This window comes from Myodes glareolus, chromosome 13 (genome assembly GCF_982192425.1).
Source record: "Myodes glareolus chromosome 13, mMyoGla1.1, whole genome shotgun sequence".
NCBI classification, from domain to species: domain Eukaryota; kingdom Metazoa; phylum Chordata; class Mammalia; order Rodentia; family Cricetidae; genus Myodes; species Myodes glareolus.
Window position 1 is genome coordinate 71,941,722 of NC_142038.1, and position 21,794 is coordinate 71,963,515.

A 21,794-nucleotide genomic window follows, 5' to 3' on the forward strand; every position below is an offset into this window, starting at 1 on the left:
GGTGACCTTTATTTAGCCTTTGCATATGTAAACATTTAATTGGGGCTGGCTTACAGCTCAGAAGTTTAGTCCGTTCTCATCATGGTGGGTGGCATGGTGCTAGAGAGGCAGCTGAGAGTTCTCCATCTGGGTCCATGTGCAGCAGGGAGAGACAGTGAGCCACTGGGCCTGGCTGGAGCTTCTGAAACCTCACCCCCTCCCCGCAGTGACACACCTCATTTAACAAGGCTATACCTAACAGTGCCAGTCCCTGTGGACCTATGAAGGCCATTTTTATTCAAACCAGCATGACTACACATACACACCAATAAGTTCAAGTCATCCTCAGCTACATAGCAAGTTCAAGTCCAGCCTGGGATGTGTGAGACCTTGTCTCAAGAAAACACAAACAAAGATAAAACTGGTCTATACCAGCACACTCTCCCTCCTGTGCGTATCTTCTTTTCCTCAGTTTCCCTTCCCATCTCTCACCTCAGTCCTTTGCCTCCCTTCCTTTGCTTCTCACTTCTCCTTGCTTCCTTTTCCTGGGCTGTTCTGGCCTTTCCCCTTTATCTAGCCATGGTTCTTTTCATCCTCAAACAAATCACATTTAACCATCACATTGTCCCACTATTTTTTTTTTACTGACTTGTGACTAAATAACTGTATCATAAAACATACATGGAGCTTTTACAAGCAACCACGAAAGACTTCCCATTCTGTTATCTTGAGTGGCAAGGCTCCCTGGTGTCCCTGGCGTGCACAGATAGAAATACAGTGCCGGTCCTGGTGGTCCGGATGCTATGACATCGACCCGACAGAGACAGAGCGTCTGAGATGGGAGGGTGTGAGCATCAATCCCAGAGTCCTTGCCACTGCTGGCCTCCCGGCCCCAATCTACAGATGGCTGTCTTGCTGGTCCTTTTTTGTAAGACAATAACCACCCTTGCCTTCCCCCCAATGACATAAAGGTCATGGCTATTCATAGTGTTTGGGGTTCTTGGCTCTCATAAACAACTACTCTATCTGATAAGTCAGTGTGTAAATAGAAGGCATGGTATTTTCATTTTCATAACGATTTTTCCTTCCCTGTCAGGTTGATCTTTAAAAACATTTTTGCAGGAGGGGTGGTACATCCCTGTAGACCCAATGCTTAGAGTCTAGAGTTACATAGGAAGTGAGGCCAGCCTGGGCTTCATGAGACCCTGTCCCAAAATAATTTTTTTTTTAAAAAAATGGTTCATTTTTTAATCTTTTTGGTATTTATTTTAAGCAGTGTCTTCTAGAACACAGATGTCTCCTGTTCAGTGTGAACCTTGTAAAGAAATAGCTCATAAAGTGTCGAGGGCAGGGATGAGAGCAGCGTGTCCCTTTTCCTAACCTCTACTGGCATTCAGCACTGTCTCCTAAGCCCGAAGTCCCAGAGCCACTGTGCTCTTCAGAGGATCCCTAGACAGGTGCTCCCTCTGTCGACACCAGGGCCGGCGTTCTGTTGTGAGGCTGGCCTCACAGTCACACCTGACTGCCGGCCGACCTATGCCCACCGTATCATGAGAAGGTAGCCGGAGGAGCCTGTTCACCTCCACATTTATTCTCTCATCCCAGGTCCCGTTTGGGGATGAGCCACTAAGGATTGGGATGAGTCAAGTAAACATGGGAAAATGAGCAAGGACCCCAGGCACCATCGGATTCTCATATGAGAAGAATCTTAGCAAAGCACAAGGGTTCAGGCGTGCCTGCCCACAAGGACACATGGCCCATTGGATCCAGTGTAAACATTAACATATCTTCAAATACCCACTTTCCCTGTTTTTAATCATCTGCTAGGTCACTTGGAAAGATAAACACTGACTCTGCTTATAGACTTACAACTCTGCGTGTTATGAAAGCAGATTTCTTGCATTCTGTTGAAGAATTTCAGACAAGCTCCTTAAGACTGCCCTGGGGAGATGGCACCCTCAGTACCGTGCCCACCACACGAGCGTGAGGACCTGAGTTCTAATCCCCATGTGCCATGTAAAAGCTGGGCATGGTGGCATGCATCTCTAACCTCAGCACTAGAGAGTCACACACAGGCTGGGACACAGTGACCAGTCAGATTAGCCAAGGGTTCCGTGAAAGACTGTTTCAGATTCTAAGGCCAAGAGCAGCCCATGAAAATGCCTGACATCACTCTAGCTTTGACACATGTACACACATGTGCACATATACATACACTCCACACAGATGCATACAGATTGCCCTGTGCTTTACTTATTTAAAACATGTTTTTACTATGTAGCCCAATTTGATCTCTCAACTCATAACCCTCCTGCCTCAGCTTCCCAAGTGCTGGAATCTAACACACAGTCCAAGATTTTAGAGCAACACATGATATAAACAATAGTCCAAAACAAGGCTACTCAGAAAAGACTTTCAAGTAGGTAAACACCTTGCTTTAGTAACTGATCACTCCTGTAAGTGAAAGCAAAATCAAAGTAATACAGTGATTAAAATGTAATCTTCCCCATCAGCTGGAGAAAGCAGCGTGGTTGTTGAGAACGCTTTCTAAGCTGGCTTCCTTTTCCGCCTGTGCTATTTTGGGAGTGCCTTTCATTTGATTGCCAATTCATCATTCCTGCAAAGGGATTTAGATCTCTCATTCTGACCTCCTGAAATGCAAGTTTTCTTAAGATGTTTGAGTCTCAAAGTTTTGTACTTTTTAAGATCATAGAGTAGTGAAAATTCAGAACTGGAAAGAGCATCCTAGACCATCTGCTCCAACCGCGTGCATGTGATATGAAGGGGAAACTGAAGTAAGGCTACATGAAGCATTGTGACATGGCTTAGGCTGAAACTTAGCTGCTTCTTCACCATGTCCTTGAGAAAACAGTTCTAAGTTTAGGAGTCTCTATTCGTGCCTGCACCATTAATGGCACCAACTAAATTTCCTCAGTCAGTCAAGTGCTTGTCTTACAAGCTTGAGGACATGAGTTCAATGCCCAGAGCTTACAGAAAAGGTTTGGACATGGTGGCACATGCATGCCACTTAAGAACTGGAGAACCTATAATTGAACTTGTCTCAAAGGAGATTGAATGGCATGCCTTTGGGTGATGATGCGTAAGTAGTTGCCTTCTGACCTGCACACACACACACACACACACACACACACACACGCACACACACACACCTGTTTATTCACACACATACACAAATACACATACCTGTATATTCACACACACATACACACACCTGTATATTCATACACACACACACACACACACACACACACACACACACTCATACAACAAAATACAACAACCAAAAAACTAATTGGGTCAAAGTTGGAATAATCTTGTGATGTGGAAATACTAAATATAGGTATGCTGTATTTTAAAATGACATGCCCTAGATTTATGAAACTAAGAGAAGTGTGTTCTTCTCTGTAGTGAAATATTATTTGCCTTCAAAGGGACTCAGGTAAAAGCACCTAGAAGTAGTCCTCACAGCAGGCATGCCCAACTGTGGGCCATGGGCCACAAGCACCCCAGCATACCTGTGCATATGGCCAGACATTTGGTGATGGCAATGCTGTCATAATGTCCAAAGGCTGGACACCCTGATTTAAAGCGTGACAACTTAAAAAGCGTTTTATCTTCCTAGGCATCTCTTGTCACCACAGAGTTCTGAGCATGTAGCCATTGTTCAAGTGAACTCTCAACTCCCTGAGGAGCTGAGGGCCACAGTACCTTAGCCTAGTCCTACATGCAGTAGCCAGTGAGCATTTTCTAAATGAATGAGTTAGTGAGCTTTTAAGGAATACATAAATTTGTGTGTCTTAATTTTTTATCATTTGAATACAGATAGGGCAAACAGCTGAACATTTTAAGATCTAGCAGGGGTAGGGCATTCCTAGAGACGCAGTTAGGGTTTCAGGAAACACATTAACTTTTGCTGCCCTACTGGGCAAGGGATGGTGATGGTGATGGTGATGGTGTGTGTGTGTGTGTGTGTGTGTGTGTGTGTGTGTGCTGTGTGTGTGTGTAGGTCAGCGGGCAGTGTGAGTGTCATCCTCAGCAATGCTATCCACCTTCACATCTGTGTGTGCCAGAGAAAGACCTATTTGGGTGCCATTCCTTAAGTGTTGTCTGCCTTGTGGTTTGAGAAAGGATCTCTCTTTGGCTGGGAACTCAGCAGGTATGCTGAGGTGGCTGGCTGGTGAGGGCTCTGTCTGCCTGTTTCTTCTCAGTGCTGGCATCGCAAGCACTCACTCCAAGCCCAGATTCTTACGTGGGTTTTAGGGATAGCTCATGGGTCTCCATGCTTCCAAGGCAAGCACTTTCTCAGCTGAGCCATCTTCCTGTCCCTGCGCAAGGAACTTTTCTGGGAACATATAACAGTCAGCGGGCAGTCATAACAGTGTCTATTTGGAGGTAGATGTGACCCATAGAACTAGAAGTTGGGGGTAAGGAGAATGTCACTTTTCTGTAACAGGGAATGTGACCAGTAACGACCCTTAGACTTGCTGTAGCCCTCCCTAGACAGACAGACGGGAAGAATGTGGATGGCACAAATGGCAGATCCACCCCTTCTGGGAAAGCCAGAGCACGTGGGCAATAGGAGAGTGGCAACCTTATCTCACTACACAAAGGCCAGCATGTAAAATACCAGAGTAAATTCATTACTAGGTAATTATAGGCTAAGCCACTTGACCTCAGAGTCAACTTCCTTCTCTGTAAAAGGCGATAATGCTTAGCATCTTGTAGCGGTTTCTGGTTGCAGCCTAGAAGGCCCTCTGTGTTAGACTCTGTGTCATAGCCAAACCCTTATTGCCGCTCACATCCTTCCTTTGAGGCTGGCAGAGCCCTGACCTCCAGGATCATGGGAGATTTTGTCTGTCCCTAGGTCTGAATCATTCTGCCCTTCCTGGGTCTTAGAGCCTGGCAGGCAGGCTTCTGGGAAGAGGGACCAGACAGTCAGATTGGCCTCAAGAGTGTAGCCACCCTGAACTTTTGCCTCTGGCCTTGAGGAGCAAACTAAATAGGCTCTGTGTTTGCTGGGTATGAGCTTACCATGACCTGAGGCCTGTTTGATTTTCTGTTCTGCACATTTCCTTTCTGGCAAGAAAATAAAGGGGAGGAAGCAGTTTCCCGAAGTTCGTTCCACTTCTGATTTCGTCTTCCAGTTCCTTCTATGTTGTTAAAAATCTCTATTGTGGAGGTACGCTGCAGGGCACACTGACAGCCTTCCCAGCTGACGTCATGGAGCGACAGCCTCCTGACTTTCCCCATTAAGAATAGGATTTTAAAAAATTTTCCCCGAGTTGTAGCTGTCCGTTTCTTGTAGTATTAATTTCTTCTACAAAGAGGCCAACAGATATCTCAGTCACTCCAGCGAGTTCCTCCGAGCACGAGGCCTGAGTTCAATCCGTAGAGCCCTTGTTTAAAATCTAGGAACCTTTATTTGTGACCTCGTTGTTGGGGGGTGGAAACATGCGGGCACTCTGGCCAACCAGTCCAGCCCATTGCAGAAAACTGTCTGAAAAAAACATAAAGTCAGAACATCTGGGCAAGGACTCCTGAGGTTGTCTCTGACCTCCATACACATGTGCATACATGTGCATACGTATTCACACATGTGTCTACATTCATGAACATATACATATACACTTTTTAAAAAGGCTTGTTTGTTATTAGGAGTTTGTTAGCTATTCCCAAACTCCTAATATTTTGATGCAATAATTTCTGGGGTTTTATTGTTCATATACTTTAAAAACCAAACAACCAAACAGCCTTTTCCTCTAGAATTGTTGTCCCTGGGCCCCTCTGTCACTTTGGTGCCACATTTGTGTTTATAAAATTAGCATACAGATACAGCTGTTCATTTAGGAGTGACGCGTCTTAAGTATATTACAAATATCTAATCGATATAATTTTATAAATATTCGACAAAATTCCATAAATATGTTTCTCTTAAGTTCATTTTCCTTTTGGAGAAAAAAGAGACAGGGACAGGGAGAAATGCTGATGACCGGGCTTTCTTTCCAGTGTGGTAATCTAATAATGGAACTTTCAGGTACATATTTCGCTATTCCAAAGATAAAGAAACGCACATTGAGGGCATTTAGTCCATATCTGCGAGACACCCTGTGTGTTGCAATATATAAACAGCAGTGGCCCTCTCCCTGGCCATTACAGGAAGAGCAACATGCATGGCTGCAGCTTAGGAAAGAACTGTGCACTCATGTACCGGGTTAGAGGTCATTTCAAAACAGCTTTGAAGCACGTCGTATTTTTTATTTATTTCTTTCAGTGAAATTAAGATTTTTATCTGGAAAGAAAGAATGCATCTCACTCAGGAGCCAGCCATGCCGACTCCCTACCGTTTGTCCAGTGTGTGGTGGCATCTTGATGTTCTGTCCTGTTTGCTCTTCCGCTACACCCGGAAGCACCACACTCAGGGCTGCAGTCCTTGGCCCGGACTCTGCTCAAAGACATTAACAAGTTCCTTATTTTTGTTAGGTCTTCAGAAGGCTCCGGGCATCTGGGCATCTGGGTTACCAGTTTGCGATGTGTGTGTGTGTGTGTGTGTGTGTGTGAGAGAGAGAGAGAGAGAGAGAGAGAGAGAGAGAGAGAGAGAGAGAGGGAGAGGGAGAGGGAGAGGGAGAGGGAGAGGGAGAGGGAGAGGGAGGAAAGAGAGAGGGAGAGGGAGAAGGAGGGAAAGACAGCATCCTTCCATCTGGGATGGTCCCAACATGTAAAATGATGCAGTGTCTTCATGGACCCTGTACACATCTGCCTACAGATGTTAAACCACTTATTATCCCTAATGCAATGAAATTGCTATGTAAACAATTGTTCTATAGTGCTGTAAGGGGTTGTAGAGAAAAAACTTATGCCCAGTGTAGACTTTAAACAATACTGCCAACCTTCCTTTCACTCTTGGGGCGTGTCATCCCAGACATTGAAGGAGCCATAACTGTCACTGTCCCTTCTGTATGCAAAGCACCCGCTGTCCCTCTTCAGAATCCTAATTTCATCTTCCATCATAGTTTTCAGTTTTTCGAGACATGATCTCATGTAGCTCAGTCTGGCCTTTAACTCACCTGTGGCTGATGATGAATGACCTTCAACTTTATATCCTCCTACCTCCAGCTTCTCAGTGCTGGGTTACAGGTGTGTGCCAGCACACCCAACTTCTGCACACGTGGTTTTACCAGTGTTAGCAAGCACGAGTTACATCCCTAGCTCTCCTTCTCCCTGTCTCTGTCACCGCCCTCCCTAACACACACACACACACACACACACACACACACACACACGAGAAGGGGCTTCATTCGAACCTGGCCTAGAGCTCACTATGACCCTAGACGAGTCTTGGACTTGTGGCAGTCCTCCACGGGCTGCTATGCCCAGCCTCTCCTGCTGTCTTTACCCTCCAAAAGGTTGGAAGGGTTATCCCTGTCTGGCCTCAGAGGAAGATGGGCGCATATGGTTTGGGTTTCTCAAGGATCACGCAGAGCACGGGGCTGAGCCGAGTTCAGATCCTCAGACTCTAGATACACAGGTTCTGTCTCGTCGCACTAAATATACCCTATACGTAGAACTTTGCCAGACATATGAAGTTTTGAAGATGGCCTTTACTTAAAAATAAAGTGATTCAGTACAATTTGCTGATGGAAATACGTTTAAACTATACTGTAAGTCTGCCCCAGTCTGGCGTTTGATTTTCAAGTGATAAATGGGCGTGGCTCTGCTAATGAGCTACAAAAACAATACTGAGATCTTTCTTTTTTTCTTTTTTCTGAGGCGGTTTCCCTTTGTAGCCCTGGTTATCTCAGAACTCACTTCGTAGACCATGCTTGCCTCGAACTCAGAGAATCGCCTGCCCGTCTCCTGAGTTCTGGGCTTAAAGGTGTGCGCCATCACTTCCTGGCCTGAGATACTTATAATGTGTAAACTCCAAGTCAGTAGGCCCAACAAGGGTCTGTAGAGACTGTCACATGCATACATGTGTGTGCAAACTTGCATGTTTCACACACATTAATTAAAAATAAAATCTTAAAAATATAATAAATAAAATAGGCCCTATGATTTGAAGGACCCCATTCATTAAGTAAGTGGAAGTTTTGACATGGATCTCACAAGATTTTGGGACCTAATTCCTCACGGTTGAGACTGATGGATATTGTCCCCTAAGTAGATTATAAATACAGTAATCATCAGGTATGAAGCACTCTGGCAGTTGCTGGCCTTTTTAAAAACTTATATACTGATCGAGAAATAATTTCTTAGTTTCTCTCCATGGGTTTAAGTTAAGTCTGTTGTTTATTTAGCATCAGCCAAGGGAAAGCAGCACGTAGCACCGAGGAGGGCCTGGTAAGCAGCGTTGCAGGAATGAGAAGCAGGAGCTCCCTTCAGTACTCGGGCACTGTCTGAGACGCTTGCAGTTGGCTCAAGGGACAATGGCTGGCAACAGTGTGGTTTTAAAAAGAATCCTTGAAAATCCAACAGAGTTGTGTCATTCCTAATATAACAAGTCAACCACAGATCTCCGTCCTAGGGAGCAGGTCCTTGACCATGGGACTTTGATTATAGTTTGCTTGCTACGATTGGCTGTCAGGGTCCAGAAGAGAGCGAGTCAGAGTGCTGCTTTTCCTGGGCTACGTAGTCTGTAGATGTTAGCGGTGTTTGTGAGTGTGCGCACACACGTGCGTGCATGTGTATGCGTGCATGTATGGGTGTGTGCGTGTGTGTGTGTGTGTGAGAGAGAGAGAGACAGACAGACAGACAGACAGGCAGACAGAGAGGTGGGGGCAGAGGAGACTGACAGACTGGTTCATACATCTTAGTTGAAAATGGGGAAAGATTCTAATCTATACCGGTTTCCTTTCCTACTCTGTTGTATACTGTAAATTAAAATAGAAAATAATGCAGGCATTTGCCCTGCACATGCCTTTCGGGAGGTGTCACCAGGAAGCCTGTGTCTTTCGCCAGTGAAAGACTGATAAAGTCCAGCTAGCAAGGGAGGGTGACGGAAGACAGGCGTGCATTCTTAACAGGCAAAGCCATCAGAACTTCCAGTCTAAACTTCAGTTCATTTCTTGGAGGCAGTGCCCTGGGGTGCCTGTTTGAACAGCACATGGCCAGGTTCGACTGAAGAGACAAATGTTTCATTAGCGTCTGTGGGAAGATGCCTGAAGTGAAATCCCTTGAAGGATTCTGCTTCCCCAGCCATTGCCGGGTAGGTGAGACGGATGATGAAGCTACCACGAGGCGGAAAACTGAAGCAGCTGGGAGATATTAATGTTGAGATAAACCGATCAACATGCCGGGAAATCTGTGCGGGCCAGATAGGAGCAAGGGAGGAATTAGAAGTAAAGTCCTGGGGGGCTGCTTCCTTCCAGAGTAGTTCAGTCCTATGAAAGGAAATGATATGTGCATTTTCACCTTGCTCCAGCCACACTGGCTGGCAGGAATGGACCCCGTGGCCTCCCACAAGGAAGACAAGTACTCTGCCACTGAGCTGCATCTCTAGTCCTGGTTGGATTGATGTTGTTATTGTTGTTGTTTTGTTTCTAAGCAGTATTTAATGAAAATTAAGTGTTTGATCAAGAGAGTGTTTTTGACTAGGTTTCTTTAAAGATTATTTTTGGTTAAATTTGGTTGTTCGGCATTTTGCTAGAATTTAGAATAAAGAGAAAAATCTTGAATATGCATGCATCTTAGGTATACCTGTGCAGCACGCAGATTAACACGGAATTTTCTAGCTCTCTGAAGGTTTTCCTCTCCATTCCCAGTGAATAGCCTCCAGAGATTGCCAGTGTTCTGACCTCTGTCATTACAGATGTTTCCTGCCTGTCTGCCTGTCACTTCCCACAGATAGACACACAGTGTGTGTGTTCTTGTCCGTCTGATGACTGTCTGTCCAATCCAGAAGGCCTCATTCTTCCCTCATTTTTTCCTCATTATATGTTTTCTCTCTTTTTGTGTAATAATGCCAATAAAAACGGCACAAATGCTGTCGGAAACAATAAGGGAAATGAATGTATGGTCAGTCCCTGCACTCCTGGGTTCAGTTAAAAAATTCCCCTGCTGCTTTGGAAATCAGTTTGGTGATTTCTCAGAAAATTAGGAAATAACCTACCTCAAGACCCAGCAATACAACTTTTGGGTATATGCCCAAAGGATGCTCCATCATACCACAAGGACAAGTATGTTCATACCAGCATTATTTATTTATTTATTTATCTATTTATTTACTAGCCAAAACCTAGAAACAACCTAAATGTCCCTCAACCAAAGAATGGATAAAGAAGATGTGGTACATTTACACAATGGAGTACTACACAGTGAGAAAAAATAATGACATCTTGAAATTTTCAGGCAAATGGATGGATCTAGAAAACATCATATTGAGTGAGGTAACCCAGACTCAGAAAGACAAATATAGTTGTACTCACTCATAAGTGACCTTTGGACATAAAGCAAAGAAAACCAGCCTACAATTCACAACCTTAGAGAACCTAGACAGCAATGAGGACCCTAAGATATATGGATCTAATCTACATGGGATATATAAAAAGGCAAGATCTCCTGAGTACATTGGGAGCATGGGGACCATGGGAGAGGGTGGAAGGGGAGGGGGAAGGAAGGAAAGGGAGCGGAGAAGAATATAAAAATATATAGCTCAATAAAAAAATAAATTTCTGAAAAAAAAGTTACCCCTGTTTGGAAGACCTTGAATTCCTGGCCCATGCTGAGCTACATATTAGGACCTTGTCTCAAAAAGCAAAAGACAAACAAAAGCCAACCAAGCAAAACCACACAACACTACAAAGATCCACAAAATACTCCCTGCTTCCCTGGCCCACGGATGAAAGCTTCCGATTTGTCATGCGCTGCCCTCCAAAAATCATAAGAAAAAGTCAAGCATCCTTTCTTCTGTTGCCCAAGATGATAGCCAGGGTCCATAGGAACTATTTAAATTAAAATTCAAATGCATTCAAATTCATGAGAATTAAAAACTCAGAAGCTGAGCATGGTGACACACACCTGTGATCCCACAGCACTCGGGAGACTGACGCTGGAAAGTAGGAATTCAGCACCACATGTTGCTTTATGTTGAATTTAAGGCCAGCCTGGACTACATGAGATCCAGTCTCTGCAAAAACGAGTAAGTAAGCATCCATTTCCTCCATGGCACTGGACACACTTTGGATGCCCGGCTGAGGCCATCAGGTATCAGAGTGAGCAATATTCCCACGGTGGCAAACATGAGCCATGGCTCTTCTTCCTCATTTACAGGTGTAAGGATGTTGTATTGAGCTCTTTCTGAGGGCTGGGACAAACAAGTGGTTGAAATCTCTGCTGTACTGAACTGATAACTTCTAGAATGTGCCTTGCACACCTTGGGACTTTAGTGATGCTCTTTGGAGCATTCTTGTCAGTCTCTTAACCCCTGGGTCTCAATTAGACTGTCCCTCCCAGCCCATACCAGGGGCTCAGACTGTCTCCTGGACCTTCCTTCCCGCTGTCCCTCCCAGCGCACACCAGAGGCTCAGACTGTCCCCTGGACCTTCCCGCTTTCCCTCCCAGCCCACACCAGGGGCTCAGACTGTCCCCTGGGCCTTCTGGCTGTCCTTCCCAGCCCACACCAGGGGCTCAGACTGTCCCCTGGACCTTCCTGCTGTCCCTCCCAGCCCACACCAGGGGCTCAGACTGTCCCCTGGACCTTCCCACTGTCCCTCTCAGCCCACACCAGGGACTCAGACTGTCCCCTGGACCTTTCCGCTGTCCCTCCCAGCCCACACTAGGGGCTCAGACTGTCTCCTGGACCGTCCTGCTGACCCTCCCAGCCCACACCAGGGGCTCAGATTGTCCCCTGGATCGTCTCGCTGTTCCTCCCAGTGTATACCAGGGGCTCAGACTGTCCCCTGGACCTTTCCGCTGTCCCTCCCAGCCCACACCAGGGGCTCAGACTGTTCCCTGGATCTTCTCGCTGTTCCTCACAGTGTATACCAGGGGCTCAGACTGTCCCCTGGACCTTCCCGCTGTCCCTCCCAGCCTTGATCAGAGTGAAGTAATCCTCCATGAAGCTGCCATGTCATATGGCCTTCTTGTTCCATTTCCTGATCTTTCCAAGGGACCCAGACCCTGGGGTGTAGTCATTTCTCTCCCACCCACCAGCTCCCAAATATCCACATTGAGGCTTACTATTACTTATAAATCCTCTGCCAATAGCTCAGGCTTGTTACTAGTTAACTCGTACATTTAAATTAACCAATTTCTATTCATCTATGTATAGTCATGAAGGTTTGTGAATTTGATCTGTCATCTAGCATGTCTTGCTTCCTGGGCAGCTGACTGATGTTCCTCTGACTCCTCCCTCCTCCCTCCCATCATCCTCAGTTTGGTTTTCCTGCCTAACTTCCTGTCTGGCTACCAGCCAGCTTTTTATTAATCAATGAGAGTAATACATATTCACAGTGCACAGAAGGATTGTTCTCACTGGGGCTAGGCTTTCTCCTTTGCTGTGTTGTCCAGCACATGGTACCATTCCCGACACTTAAGAGATGTTAATTCATATCAAGGAAGGAAGAGGCTGCAGGCCGCAGGAGGCCAGAACTATAACTGCCTGCTTAGAGTGAGGGCAGAGTTTCTTATCATGTAGTAGAGGCAGCTCCAAGAAAGATACTACTGGAAACAGTTTTCAGTGTGACCATCTTTCAGACTGTGTCTCCGTGCCCTGAGCTGATCCTTCAGCAAAGCAGCTGTACACTGAAGTTCTCTGTCCTTACTCTGGCTCTAGTTTGTGGTTTTCCCGTCTGTAGAAGTAATGCGGACAGACATGTGCACACTACAGGCGGGCAGGTAAATGATCATATGGAGACACCGATGGAAAATAGCATCTAAGAAGGGTGCTAGAGACCTCTGCTGCATCTGTGTCCGGAAGCTGTTCTTAGCATGACAGGCCAGCCTGCCTCAAAGGGAGGCGACAGAAATTACAGATCATATAAAAATCCGTTTACCCGAGTCACATGCACTCCAGAGACAAAGAGGCTCAGCATGGAAAATTCCAGGCCTCAGTTTGCACCCTGGACCCTGGTTTCGTCTTTAGGCTTCGAGGGAGACAGCTGTTGCATGGCGGGTAGCAATAGTTCTACCTAAGTATTCAGTGGCTCCATGAAGAGAAGGGAGCATGTGCTCTGTCACAGCCACCTCTGCTCTGGGTCTTCCTGGGGGCTGGGGAGCTTGCTTGGGTGGTAAAGCATGTACCTCACAAGCCTGGGGACCTGTGTTTCAGTTCCCAGAGCACACAGGAACAAAAGCCCACTGTGGTGGTGGCACACATTTGTAAATCCAGCACCGGGGAAGCTGATACAGCCGGAGCCCTGGGGCTCACCACCTAGTCAGTACAGCCTACCTGAGAAGTTACATAGGCGTGAGAGATCTTGTCTCAAAAATCAAAGTGGAAGATGTCCTAGGAATGACATACCTCAGGGTATGTCAGGGTGATACCTCAGGGTGACCTCTGGCTTCTACGTGTGTCTGTATACACATGTGCACCCTTATGCGTGTACATGCATACAGATACAAAAAGAAACACATTTAAAGGGTCTTATCTAAGGGGGCATGTGCTGGAGGATGCATTAGGATGGGGCAAGAGTCTAGAAAACTCCAGAAGGTTCAGGAGATCAATTCTAATCCTTACCCTGAAAGGCTCAGCCCTGCCCTCTCCCTGTGTCCAGCTGAAGAAATGCTGGCTCCATTTTAAATTTAGCAGTAGCCATCCATTTTTGACTTACAGTGTGAATGGTAGAGATCTGGAGAAGTAAATGGTAGATATCTGGAATCCTTAGCCAATCAGTTATGCTTTGAATTTTTGCTCTTTCTCTGTAGACCTGGCAGTGCTGGAGCTGTGCTGAATGAGGTCACAGTCTAACTACAGTATTAACCCTGCAAATCTGTTCATTTCCTCCCGAGCACCCCCAGGCGGGATACAGAATGTGTCCAATTGAAAAGTTAGTTCAACTCTGCAGTGCAGTGATGGGCTGAATTGTAACAGGGGTGTGTGCATGTATGTGTGCGCACATAGCCAGGGAATCACTCGGGAAGCCATGTCATAAGTATTTTGCATGTGTGTATGCATATATAGCCAGGGAATCATCCAGAAAGCCATGTAATAAGTATTTCTTTTAAAAAAAAACAAAAAACAAAAAACGTAATTTCTTTGTTGATTCTTTGGGAATTTCACATCATGCACCCTAATTCCACTCACCTCCCAGTCCTCCCATGTCCTCCCCTCCCACATGCAGTGCCCCCACCAAAAGAAAATAAACTAAAAACAAACAAACAAAAAGCCTCTTTGCTTCTCCTTCTTTCCTGCCTGTCCAACACCTCTTCACTCATCCTGGTGGCATTGGGAGGTGCAGTGTGTCCAGTCAGCTTTACTAGCAAATGCTCATTGCAATGACTCGTTGGTCTGGTTCAGGGCCTCTGGTTTCTGGTACACCATCCTCACTGGATACTGACCAAAACTCCTCTCAGAGATCCCTTGACCACCCCCAGTCATGGAGATCCTGCAGAGCATTTCACAGGACCAGTCTCTTCATGATCTTCAGCAGGTCCTAGATAGATGTTAGGATGGGCCAACCCAAGGCCTGGCTGTGGGGCCACTCATCTCATGTGAGGAGGCAGAGCCTGCTCCCCAAAGCCCATGCCTTCAGGGTCAGTTCTCCCTTGCCCGTGGTAATGGGGGAGTCATCTCTCCTGAGTGTCAGGGCCAGCTCTCCTGCTGCAGTGTGCGGTGAGGGGCCGTGCCAATGAGGTGTGGTGCTGGCTCAGTGCAGCACTCTGGTTTCACCATGTATGGTCCCTCTGAGGCCAGAGCCGTCAACTTAGATCCAGCTGCAGCAGGACCATGGACCCAGACATGGCCGTTGACAGCAGCTTGGGTCTAACAGGTATTTGTGAAAAGTGCTTTCTTATTGCTTTGTGAGGTGTGTGGGCATGATACATGTATGTGTGTGTGAGTCAGTGAATATGTGTACACACAAGTCACAGCGTACATGTGGAAATCAGAGGTCAACCTAGGGGTTGGTCCTCTACCTTCAATCTTGTTTGTGGCAAGTCCCCTGTGCTGGGTACTTTTATGTAAATGTGACATGGGCTATAGTAATCCCAGAGGAGGGAGCCTCAATTCAGAAAATGCTCCCCTAAGATTGGGCTGCAGACAAGTCTATAAGGCATTTTCTTAATTAGTGATTGATGTGGGAGAGTTCAACCATTATGGGTGGGGCCACCCCTGGGCAGGTAGTCCTGGGTTCTATAAGAAAGCACCTCTGCATGGCTTCTGCTTCCAAGTTCCTGCCCTGATGTCTTTCAGTGATGGGTCACGATGTGCAAATAGAAAACAAATAAACTCTTTCCTCCCCACCGTGTTTTTGGTCATGATGTTTCATCATAACAATAGTAATCCTAGCTAAACAGAAATTGGTACCAGGGTGGTGGGTATTGCTGTATTGTTGTCTTGGGAAGAATTGTGGAAAGGCTTTGGAACTTTAGGCCAAGTCACTGAGTGTTGAGAGTTCAGTGGGCTGTTCCGCAGGGGCTCGGAAGGTAACTATGTTGAAAGCAGTGCAGACCTTGGAGGCCTGGTTTGTGAAGGGAAGCAAAGACTCTGCCAGGCTTATGTGTGAAGAATCTGTGGTTCTGGTCAGCTGGACCTGAAGAATCGGCTGTGATTAACAAGGGCCGAGAATTACTGAAGTAAAACCTTTGCTTTTCTGGGACAATGAAAGCTGGCCAGCTGGGACTGGAGAATCAGCTGTGATTAAGAGGAGGCCAGCATCACTGTGGTGAAATCTGGGAAGGATTTCCTCGGGGCCAGCACACAGAAGCAGTGTTCCCCAGGCAGCTGAAGTCCCTCATCCTGGCAGCTGAACCGGGCAGTGTAAGAGTCATCTGATGCCGAACTTAGTGCGGACCTGATCGGCATGATACACTACAGCCCAGAACCCCTGGACTCAAGTGGTCCTCCTGTCCCAGACTCCTGACTATCGGCGTGCAAGACCGTGCACTGGTTTGAAGGCAGGAGTGGGTCATGGAGAGCAGCTGAGGCTTGGACGCTGTGACAGGGCTGCAGTCCCTGGAGAGAACACAGAAGAGGCTACTGGTGAGAGAGCAGCCCAGTTGCAGCAGAGACCCCAGCATTTTGAAGACACCAGTGCCACGGGATGACCACCAAGAGCAGCTGCGGTGGTGGAGGGAAGCCAGTCGGAGCCCGTAAGACAAGCTGTGTATGCTGCAGAGGGTGCAGCCAGAGAAGTGACCCAGACCCTTTCGAGGAGCACTGAAGATCGTGAGTGAACCCCAGACACTGGATATTGAATTGTTTACACAGTTGGAGTTTGATTATGACTGTGCCCTAGTTCCCGGGTTCTTTCCTCTCGAAATAAGAAAGTATTTAACTTGTTTATTATTATTATTATTATTATTATTATTATTATTATTATTATTTTATAGGATCCCACAGTTCAAAGACTTTGGCTATTAAAAGAATGAGTTTTTAAAAGGGGTTGAATTTGTATGACTTGTGTGACTTTGTAAGTTTAAAATTTTTACATTGTGATGTCAATATTTAATGTATGAGCTTGGGGATGAAAAAGAAAAGAAAGGTCGTGGCTCAACACTGGTGTGTTTGTGTGTCAAATTGACAGGGGTCAGTTGTGCTGGCTAATTTTATGTCATATGAGAGGAGGGGACTCAATTGAAAAAATACCTCTCTAAGATTGGGGTGCAGGCAAACCTGTATGGCGTCTTTTAGTGACTGATGAAGGGGTCTGCTCGGGACTTTGTGGGTGGCATCATCGCTAGACTGGTGGTCCAGGGTTCTATAAGAAAGCAAGTTGAGCACGCCGTGAGGAGCAGGTCAGTAAGCAGCACACCGTGACCTCTGTGACCGCTCCTGCCCCCAGCTTCCTGCCTGCCTTCCTTCAGGAAAGGACTGTGATGTGGAAGTGTGAGCCAGATGAACCCTCTGCACCCCAACTTGCTTTGGCCGCTGTGTTTCATCACAGCAGCAGTAACGCTAGCTGGGGCACTCCCTTTGTTGACCGCGCTTGTGCTTCCTATGCCAGGCCAGCTGACTCAGAAGCTCCGGCAGTCTCCTGCTTCAGCTTCTCACTGGGCAGTGGGCACACGGGGATTACAGACTTGCTGGGCCATTCCTCATACTTACACAGCCAGCATTTTATTTTCTGTACCATCTCCACAGCCCTCAATCACTTTTTAAGGGTAAAGTTTCTGTCTGTCATCCAGAATTAAAAATACTTCTTCTGGCACTTAACCTTAATATGTTCTGCCATCTGTGACTTTGCTTTGTCCCCGCTCCCACCCCATAATAACCCTTTCAACTCCTTCTCTTTGTATGTTCCAAGCACTCCTTTGTGTCTTTAATTTCTATTTTGCATTATTGAAGAATACAGTAAAGAATACTCCAGTGAATACCCATGAATTTGCCACCCAATTTAGGAACTGAGAAACGATCTCTTTTCGAGTGGCATTTTCTGGGCTCTGTTTCCTGCGCCTTGCAGAAGAGCACCACGCAGATGGTAAACATTTTGTGCAAGGCCCCATCACCTCGCCGTTCCTATGGCTGTCTGGGAAAGCTTGCCAGCGGCAGTCTCTCTTGGACTTGGGCTTAACCCTAAGTAGTCTAACAGCTGAGCGCCAGGTAATGCCTCAACCTGTTCCAGGATCAAGAGACCCATGATGCTTTGCAAATTTATGTTATCCCTTGCACTTTAAGCATAAGACTAAGCACCTTCCCTTCTGAAATCTCTATCAGAGACATTTTTCATGTAACCCATTGACTACTTTTGGCACATATGGTGAGTGTGTTTGAAAACAGTCTCTGCCTAAATTTCAAATCTGAGAATGGAGTGTGTTTGTGCATGCGCATGTGTTCAGTCTTACAGAACGCTCTTTTGGTTTGTTCCCCAATTGATCATCAATTGATCCATCATTTGATGACTCTAAGTATCTGACCCTGTGGAGTGCCAGAACCTGGCGTGACCTGCCTGTGGTGTGGAATCACCATGGTGTTTACTCATTTATGTTGCATCCTGGGACAACTGGCATCTTTTCTGCTCTTGAGAGTGCAGTTCCTTGAACGTGTTCCTGCTGCTGCCCGCGCTGCCCGCATCCTGGTCTCTTGCTGCTGCTGCATGTGCCACCAGCGTCCTGGTCTATTTGCTGACATCACACCTTTTGCTGCGGTGACTACACATCATAGCAACAGCATCCGCCTCATCTTCTTCACCTTGGCAACTTAATTTCCTGAGAAGTCAGGCACACAGCAAAGAAGCTTGTCTGGGATCTGTTGTTAGGAAGCATCCCAAACCACAGATTCCCAGGAAGAGAACTGGGGAACAAGTAACTGGCCATTGATTTTTAAAAATCTATGGAATGATAAACCCATGGTGTCTCTTTGTTACAGCTGATGGCTAGACTGTGCAATACTCTTTTGTGATTCAAAAGCTAGAGCCTTAGAGTCTGTCCTATAGAACACACATGGCTTAGTTTCTGTGCATAGCGATGAGGAAGTTTTCAAAGAGAACTATAAACTGTACATGTTTTATTTGGGTGCTTATTGTTTTAAGCATTGATTATCTTTTCATTTGTAATGAATAGGATTTCTCCATAAGCCACTTGTCATTTGCATAATGTGAAAATCCTTTGTATAATAAGCCCTCAGAGTTGTCAATTGGATCCCGGGCACAAGACGTTCCTTTCTCTCTGTGTAGGGTTTGCTTTGCTTATAATACTGAAAACGAAAGTGAGAGGACCTGGTAACTTTCCAGATGTTATTACCAAGTGGTCACCATCGCTGCTCACTCGCTCATTTCTCGGGATCTGTGTTTTCATCGTCATTGACAACAGAACCGTGTCTAACTGTGCTTCTCTCTCTGTAGGACAGTCGGCCCAATATGTCAAGACCTCTGATCACTAGATCCCCCGCATCGCCACTGAACAACCAAGGCATTCCCACTCCAGCCCAGCTCACCAAGTCCAATGCACCGGTCCACATTGATGTGGGCGGCCACATGTACACCAGCAGCCTGGCCACCCTCACCAAATACCCCGAGTCCAGGTAATTGCAAAAGTGGGGATGTCGCTCTCAGAAGTGTGTGTGTTTGATGCTCTTGATTGCTTTTCCTTTGATCAGAAGAACAGTGTTGCCTGACCAGCACCAAGTGCAGGGCATGACCTGCTGAGGCTATTCAGGGCCATGGCTGTTTGATTCCACAGTTGGGGCATGGAGTACTTGTCCAAATGTCACTTTCTGAGTGCCATGGTGGACGCCTGTAATTCCAGAATTCAGGAACCTAAGGAGAAGGATCATGAATTCAAGACAGGCTGGTGCTACATAATGAGCTCAAGACCAACCAGGACTATAGAATGAGGCCCTATCTCAAAATACAAATGATGATGGGGGTTGGGGTGAAATGACCCAGGGCAGGCCTAATGGGCTCAGTTCAAACCATGTCAAGGTGGAAGGAGAGAATCCAGAGCATTGTCCTCTAAGCTCCACCTGTGCGCTGTGGTGTGAGTGGGCACAGACACACGAAAGAGAGAGAGAGAGAGAGAGAGAGAGAGAGAGAGAGAGAATGCTTATAACATAAATAGACAATATTGAGTAAAAATCATAATTATGATAAAATGTTATAAAGTATTTTAGTTTTTTCAGATCTCTCTTGACTACCTAGTACTTTATAAAAGAATTTCAGCCTGGCAGTACTCGGGAAGCAGAAGCAGGTGGATCTCTGTGAGTTTGAGGCCAACCTGGTCTATAAGAGCTAGTTCCAGGGCAGGCTCCAAAGCAACACAGAGAAACCCTGTCTTGAAAAACCGAAAAAGTAAAAGAATTTGAAAATTGGGGTGAAAAGGATAGAAAAGTGTGTTCTCTTGCCTTCCAGGCTTACTTTCCACGATAAAAATGAAGTGATTAAAATACAGATTTGTGAGGTATCCACAGAGCTGTGCATCTACAATCCTGGCTCTCAGCTGTTAGTACAGGTATGACTCGGAAATGTTAAGAAAGCCATACAAATGACATGCTCACGGTGGCTGTAGTCTTAGTTTTCAAGAATGTGACTCTAAAGCTCACTACATAGAAAAGGCTGACCTCAAACCCAAGAGATCTGCTGCCTCTGCCTCCTCGGGGCTGTGATTAAAGGCATTCCCCACTTCCCTGGGCTCATTAATGTTTTATTTTCTTGATGTGAAAATTTAGTTTATAAAATGGTTAATAACTTTTTATACATTGATTTATATTTTCCTTTTGCATATAAACATTTTGCCTACATATAAATATGTATAGCATGCACGGTGGCCTCAGAAGCGAGAAGAGGGCTTCAGTTCTCCTGGATCTGCAAGTATGGATGATTGTGAGCTACCACGTGGGTTCTGGGAACCAAATCTAGTCCTCATTTTTAGTAGCAACAAGTGCTCCTAACAGTTGAGCCTTCTTTGCAGCCCAGGATTACAACATCTTAAGCGACTTGTCCATTCATTAAAAAAAAAATAAGAATCTGGCTCTATAGCTATTATTCTTTTTAAAAAGTGCCTAATTGTAATTCTTCCAACCTCCTGTTGATACTGACATCAGCTACAGAAAACTGCTGCTGGCCCTTCAGATGGGGGAGTTAAATCCAGGGTCAAGTACAATCCATCTACAAAGGTCCATCTCCTTTCCTGGAATGTAGGACAAGCTAGTGATCTGGTCTGGTGGCCTTTGCTTTTGTTTGCATTTAAAACTTCTGATTTAAGGGGGAAATTAATGCAGCCTGAGAGGCTTCCTTCTCAAATACATAGGAACAGAATTATTTCTGATTCGGCGTGTTTTCAAAGTTTAGAATATTTGTCTATGTATAATGAGATATCCAGGGAAATAGGACCCAAGCTGGACATGAAATCCATCTATGTTTCATATATATATTACACACATATTCTGAGGATCATTCTGTGTCATGTTTTTAGTAATTCTGTGTACAAAAAAAGTTTCATGACATGGAATTTTCTATGTAGGGTGTTATATTTGTGCCCAAAAGGTCTTGGGGACTGGGGAAATAGCTAAATTGGCAAGGTGTTTGCCACAAAGGCATGGATCTAACCCCCAGAACTCACAAAAGGAAGCTGGAATGTCCTATAATCCCAGCTGTCCTACTTATCGAGAACTTGACATAGCCTAGTCACCTAGGAAGAAAGAACTTCCGTTGAGGAATTGCCTCGACCAGATAGGCATGCCTGTGGGTACTGTCTTGATTGCTAACGAATCTAGGGAATTCAACCCACCGTAGGCTTTCCAGTCCCTAGGCAGGTGTCATGGGTTGTATAAGAAAGCTAGCTAAACATGAGTCTTCAAGCAAGCCAGCTGGCAGGCAGCATTCCTCTGTGGGATCCACTTAAGGCTCACGTTTGACTTCCTGCCTTGGCTTCCCTCTGTGCTGGATTGTGACCTAGAAATACAAGGTAACTGAATGCTTTCCTCCTCCTTTTCAGGGTGTTTGATCACAGCAACAGAATAAACAGTACCAGGGAGGCAGAGTAAGTGGATCCCTGGGTCTCAGTGGCCGACCAGCTAATTAGGCAAGTCCTAGGCCAATGCAGGACCCTGTTTCCAAAAACATGATAGACCGCTCCTGAGGAATGACGCCCAGGGTTGACTTTTGGCCTCCATACACACGTGCATTTCTCCAAGCCCCACAAACATGCATGAACACATATGTGCACACATTCCAATAGATGCCCACATCAAAGTTCTGGACTTT

The 21,794-nt window shown here is 45.9% G+C and overlaps 1 protein-coding gene across 3 annotated transcripts in view; it reads left to right on the plus strand.

The window, feature by feature from the left end:
- Kctd1 (potassium channel tetramerization domain containing 1) overlaps window positions 1-21,794 on the plus strand; it is a 201,785-nt gene that overhangs the window by 136,307 nt on the left and 43,684 nt on the right. For all 3 annotated transcript variants that reach the window (XM_085700101.2, XM_048447919.3, XM_085700100.2), the window contains exon 2: window positions 18,936-19,114. In XM_085700101.2, the coding sequence (XP_085556227.1) occupies window positions 18,936-19,114 (179 nt within the window). The remainder of the gene's footprint in view (window positions 1-18,935; window positions 19,115-21,794) is intronic.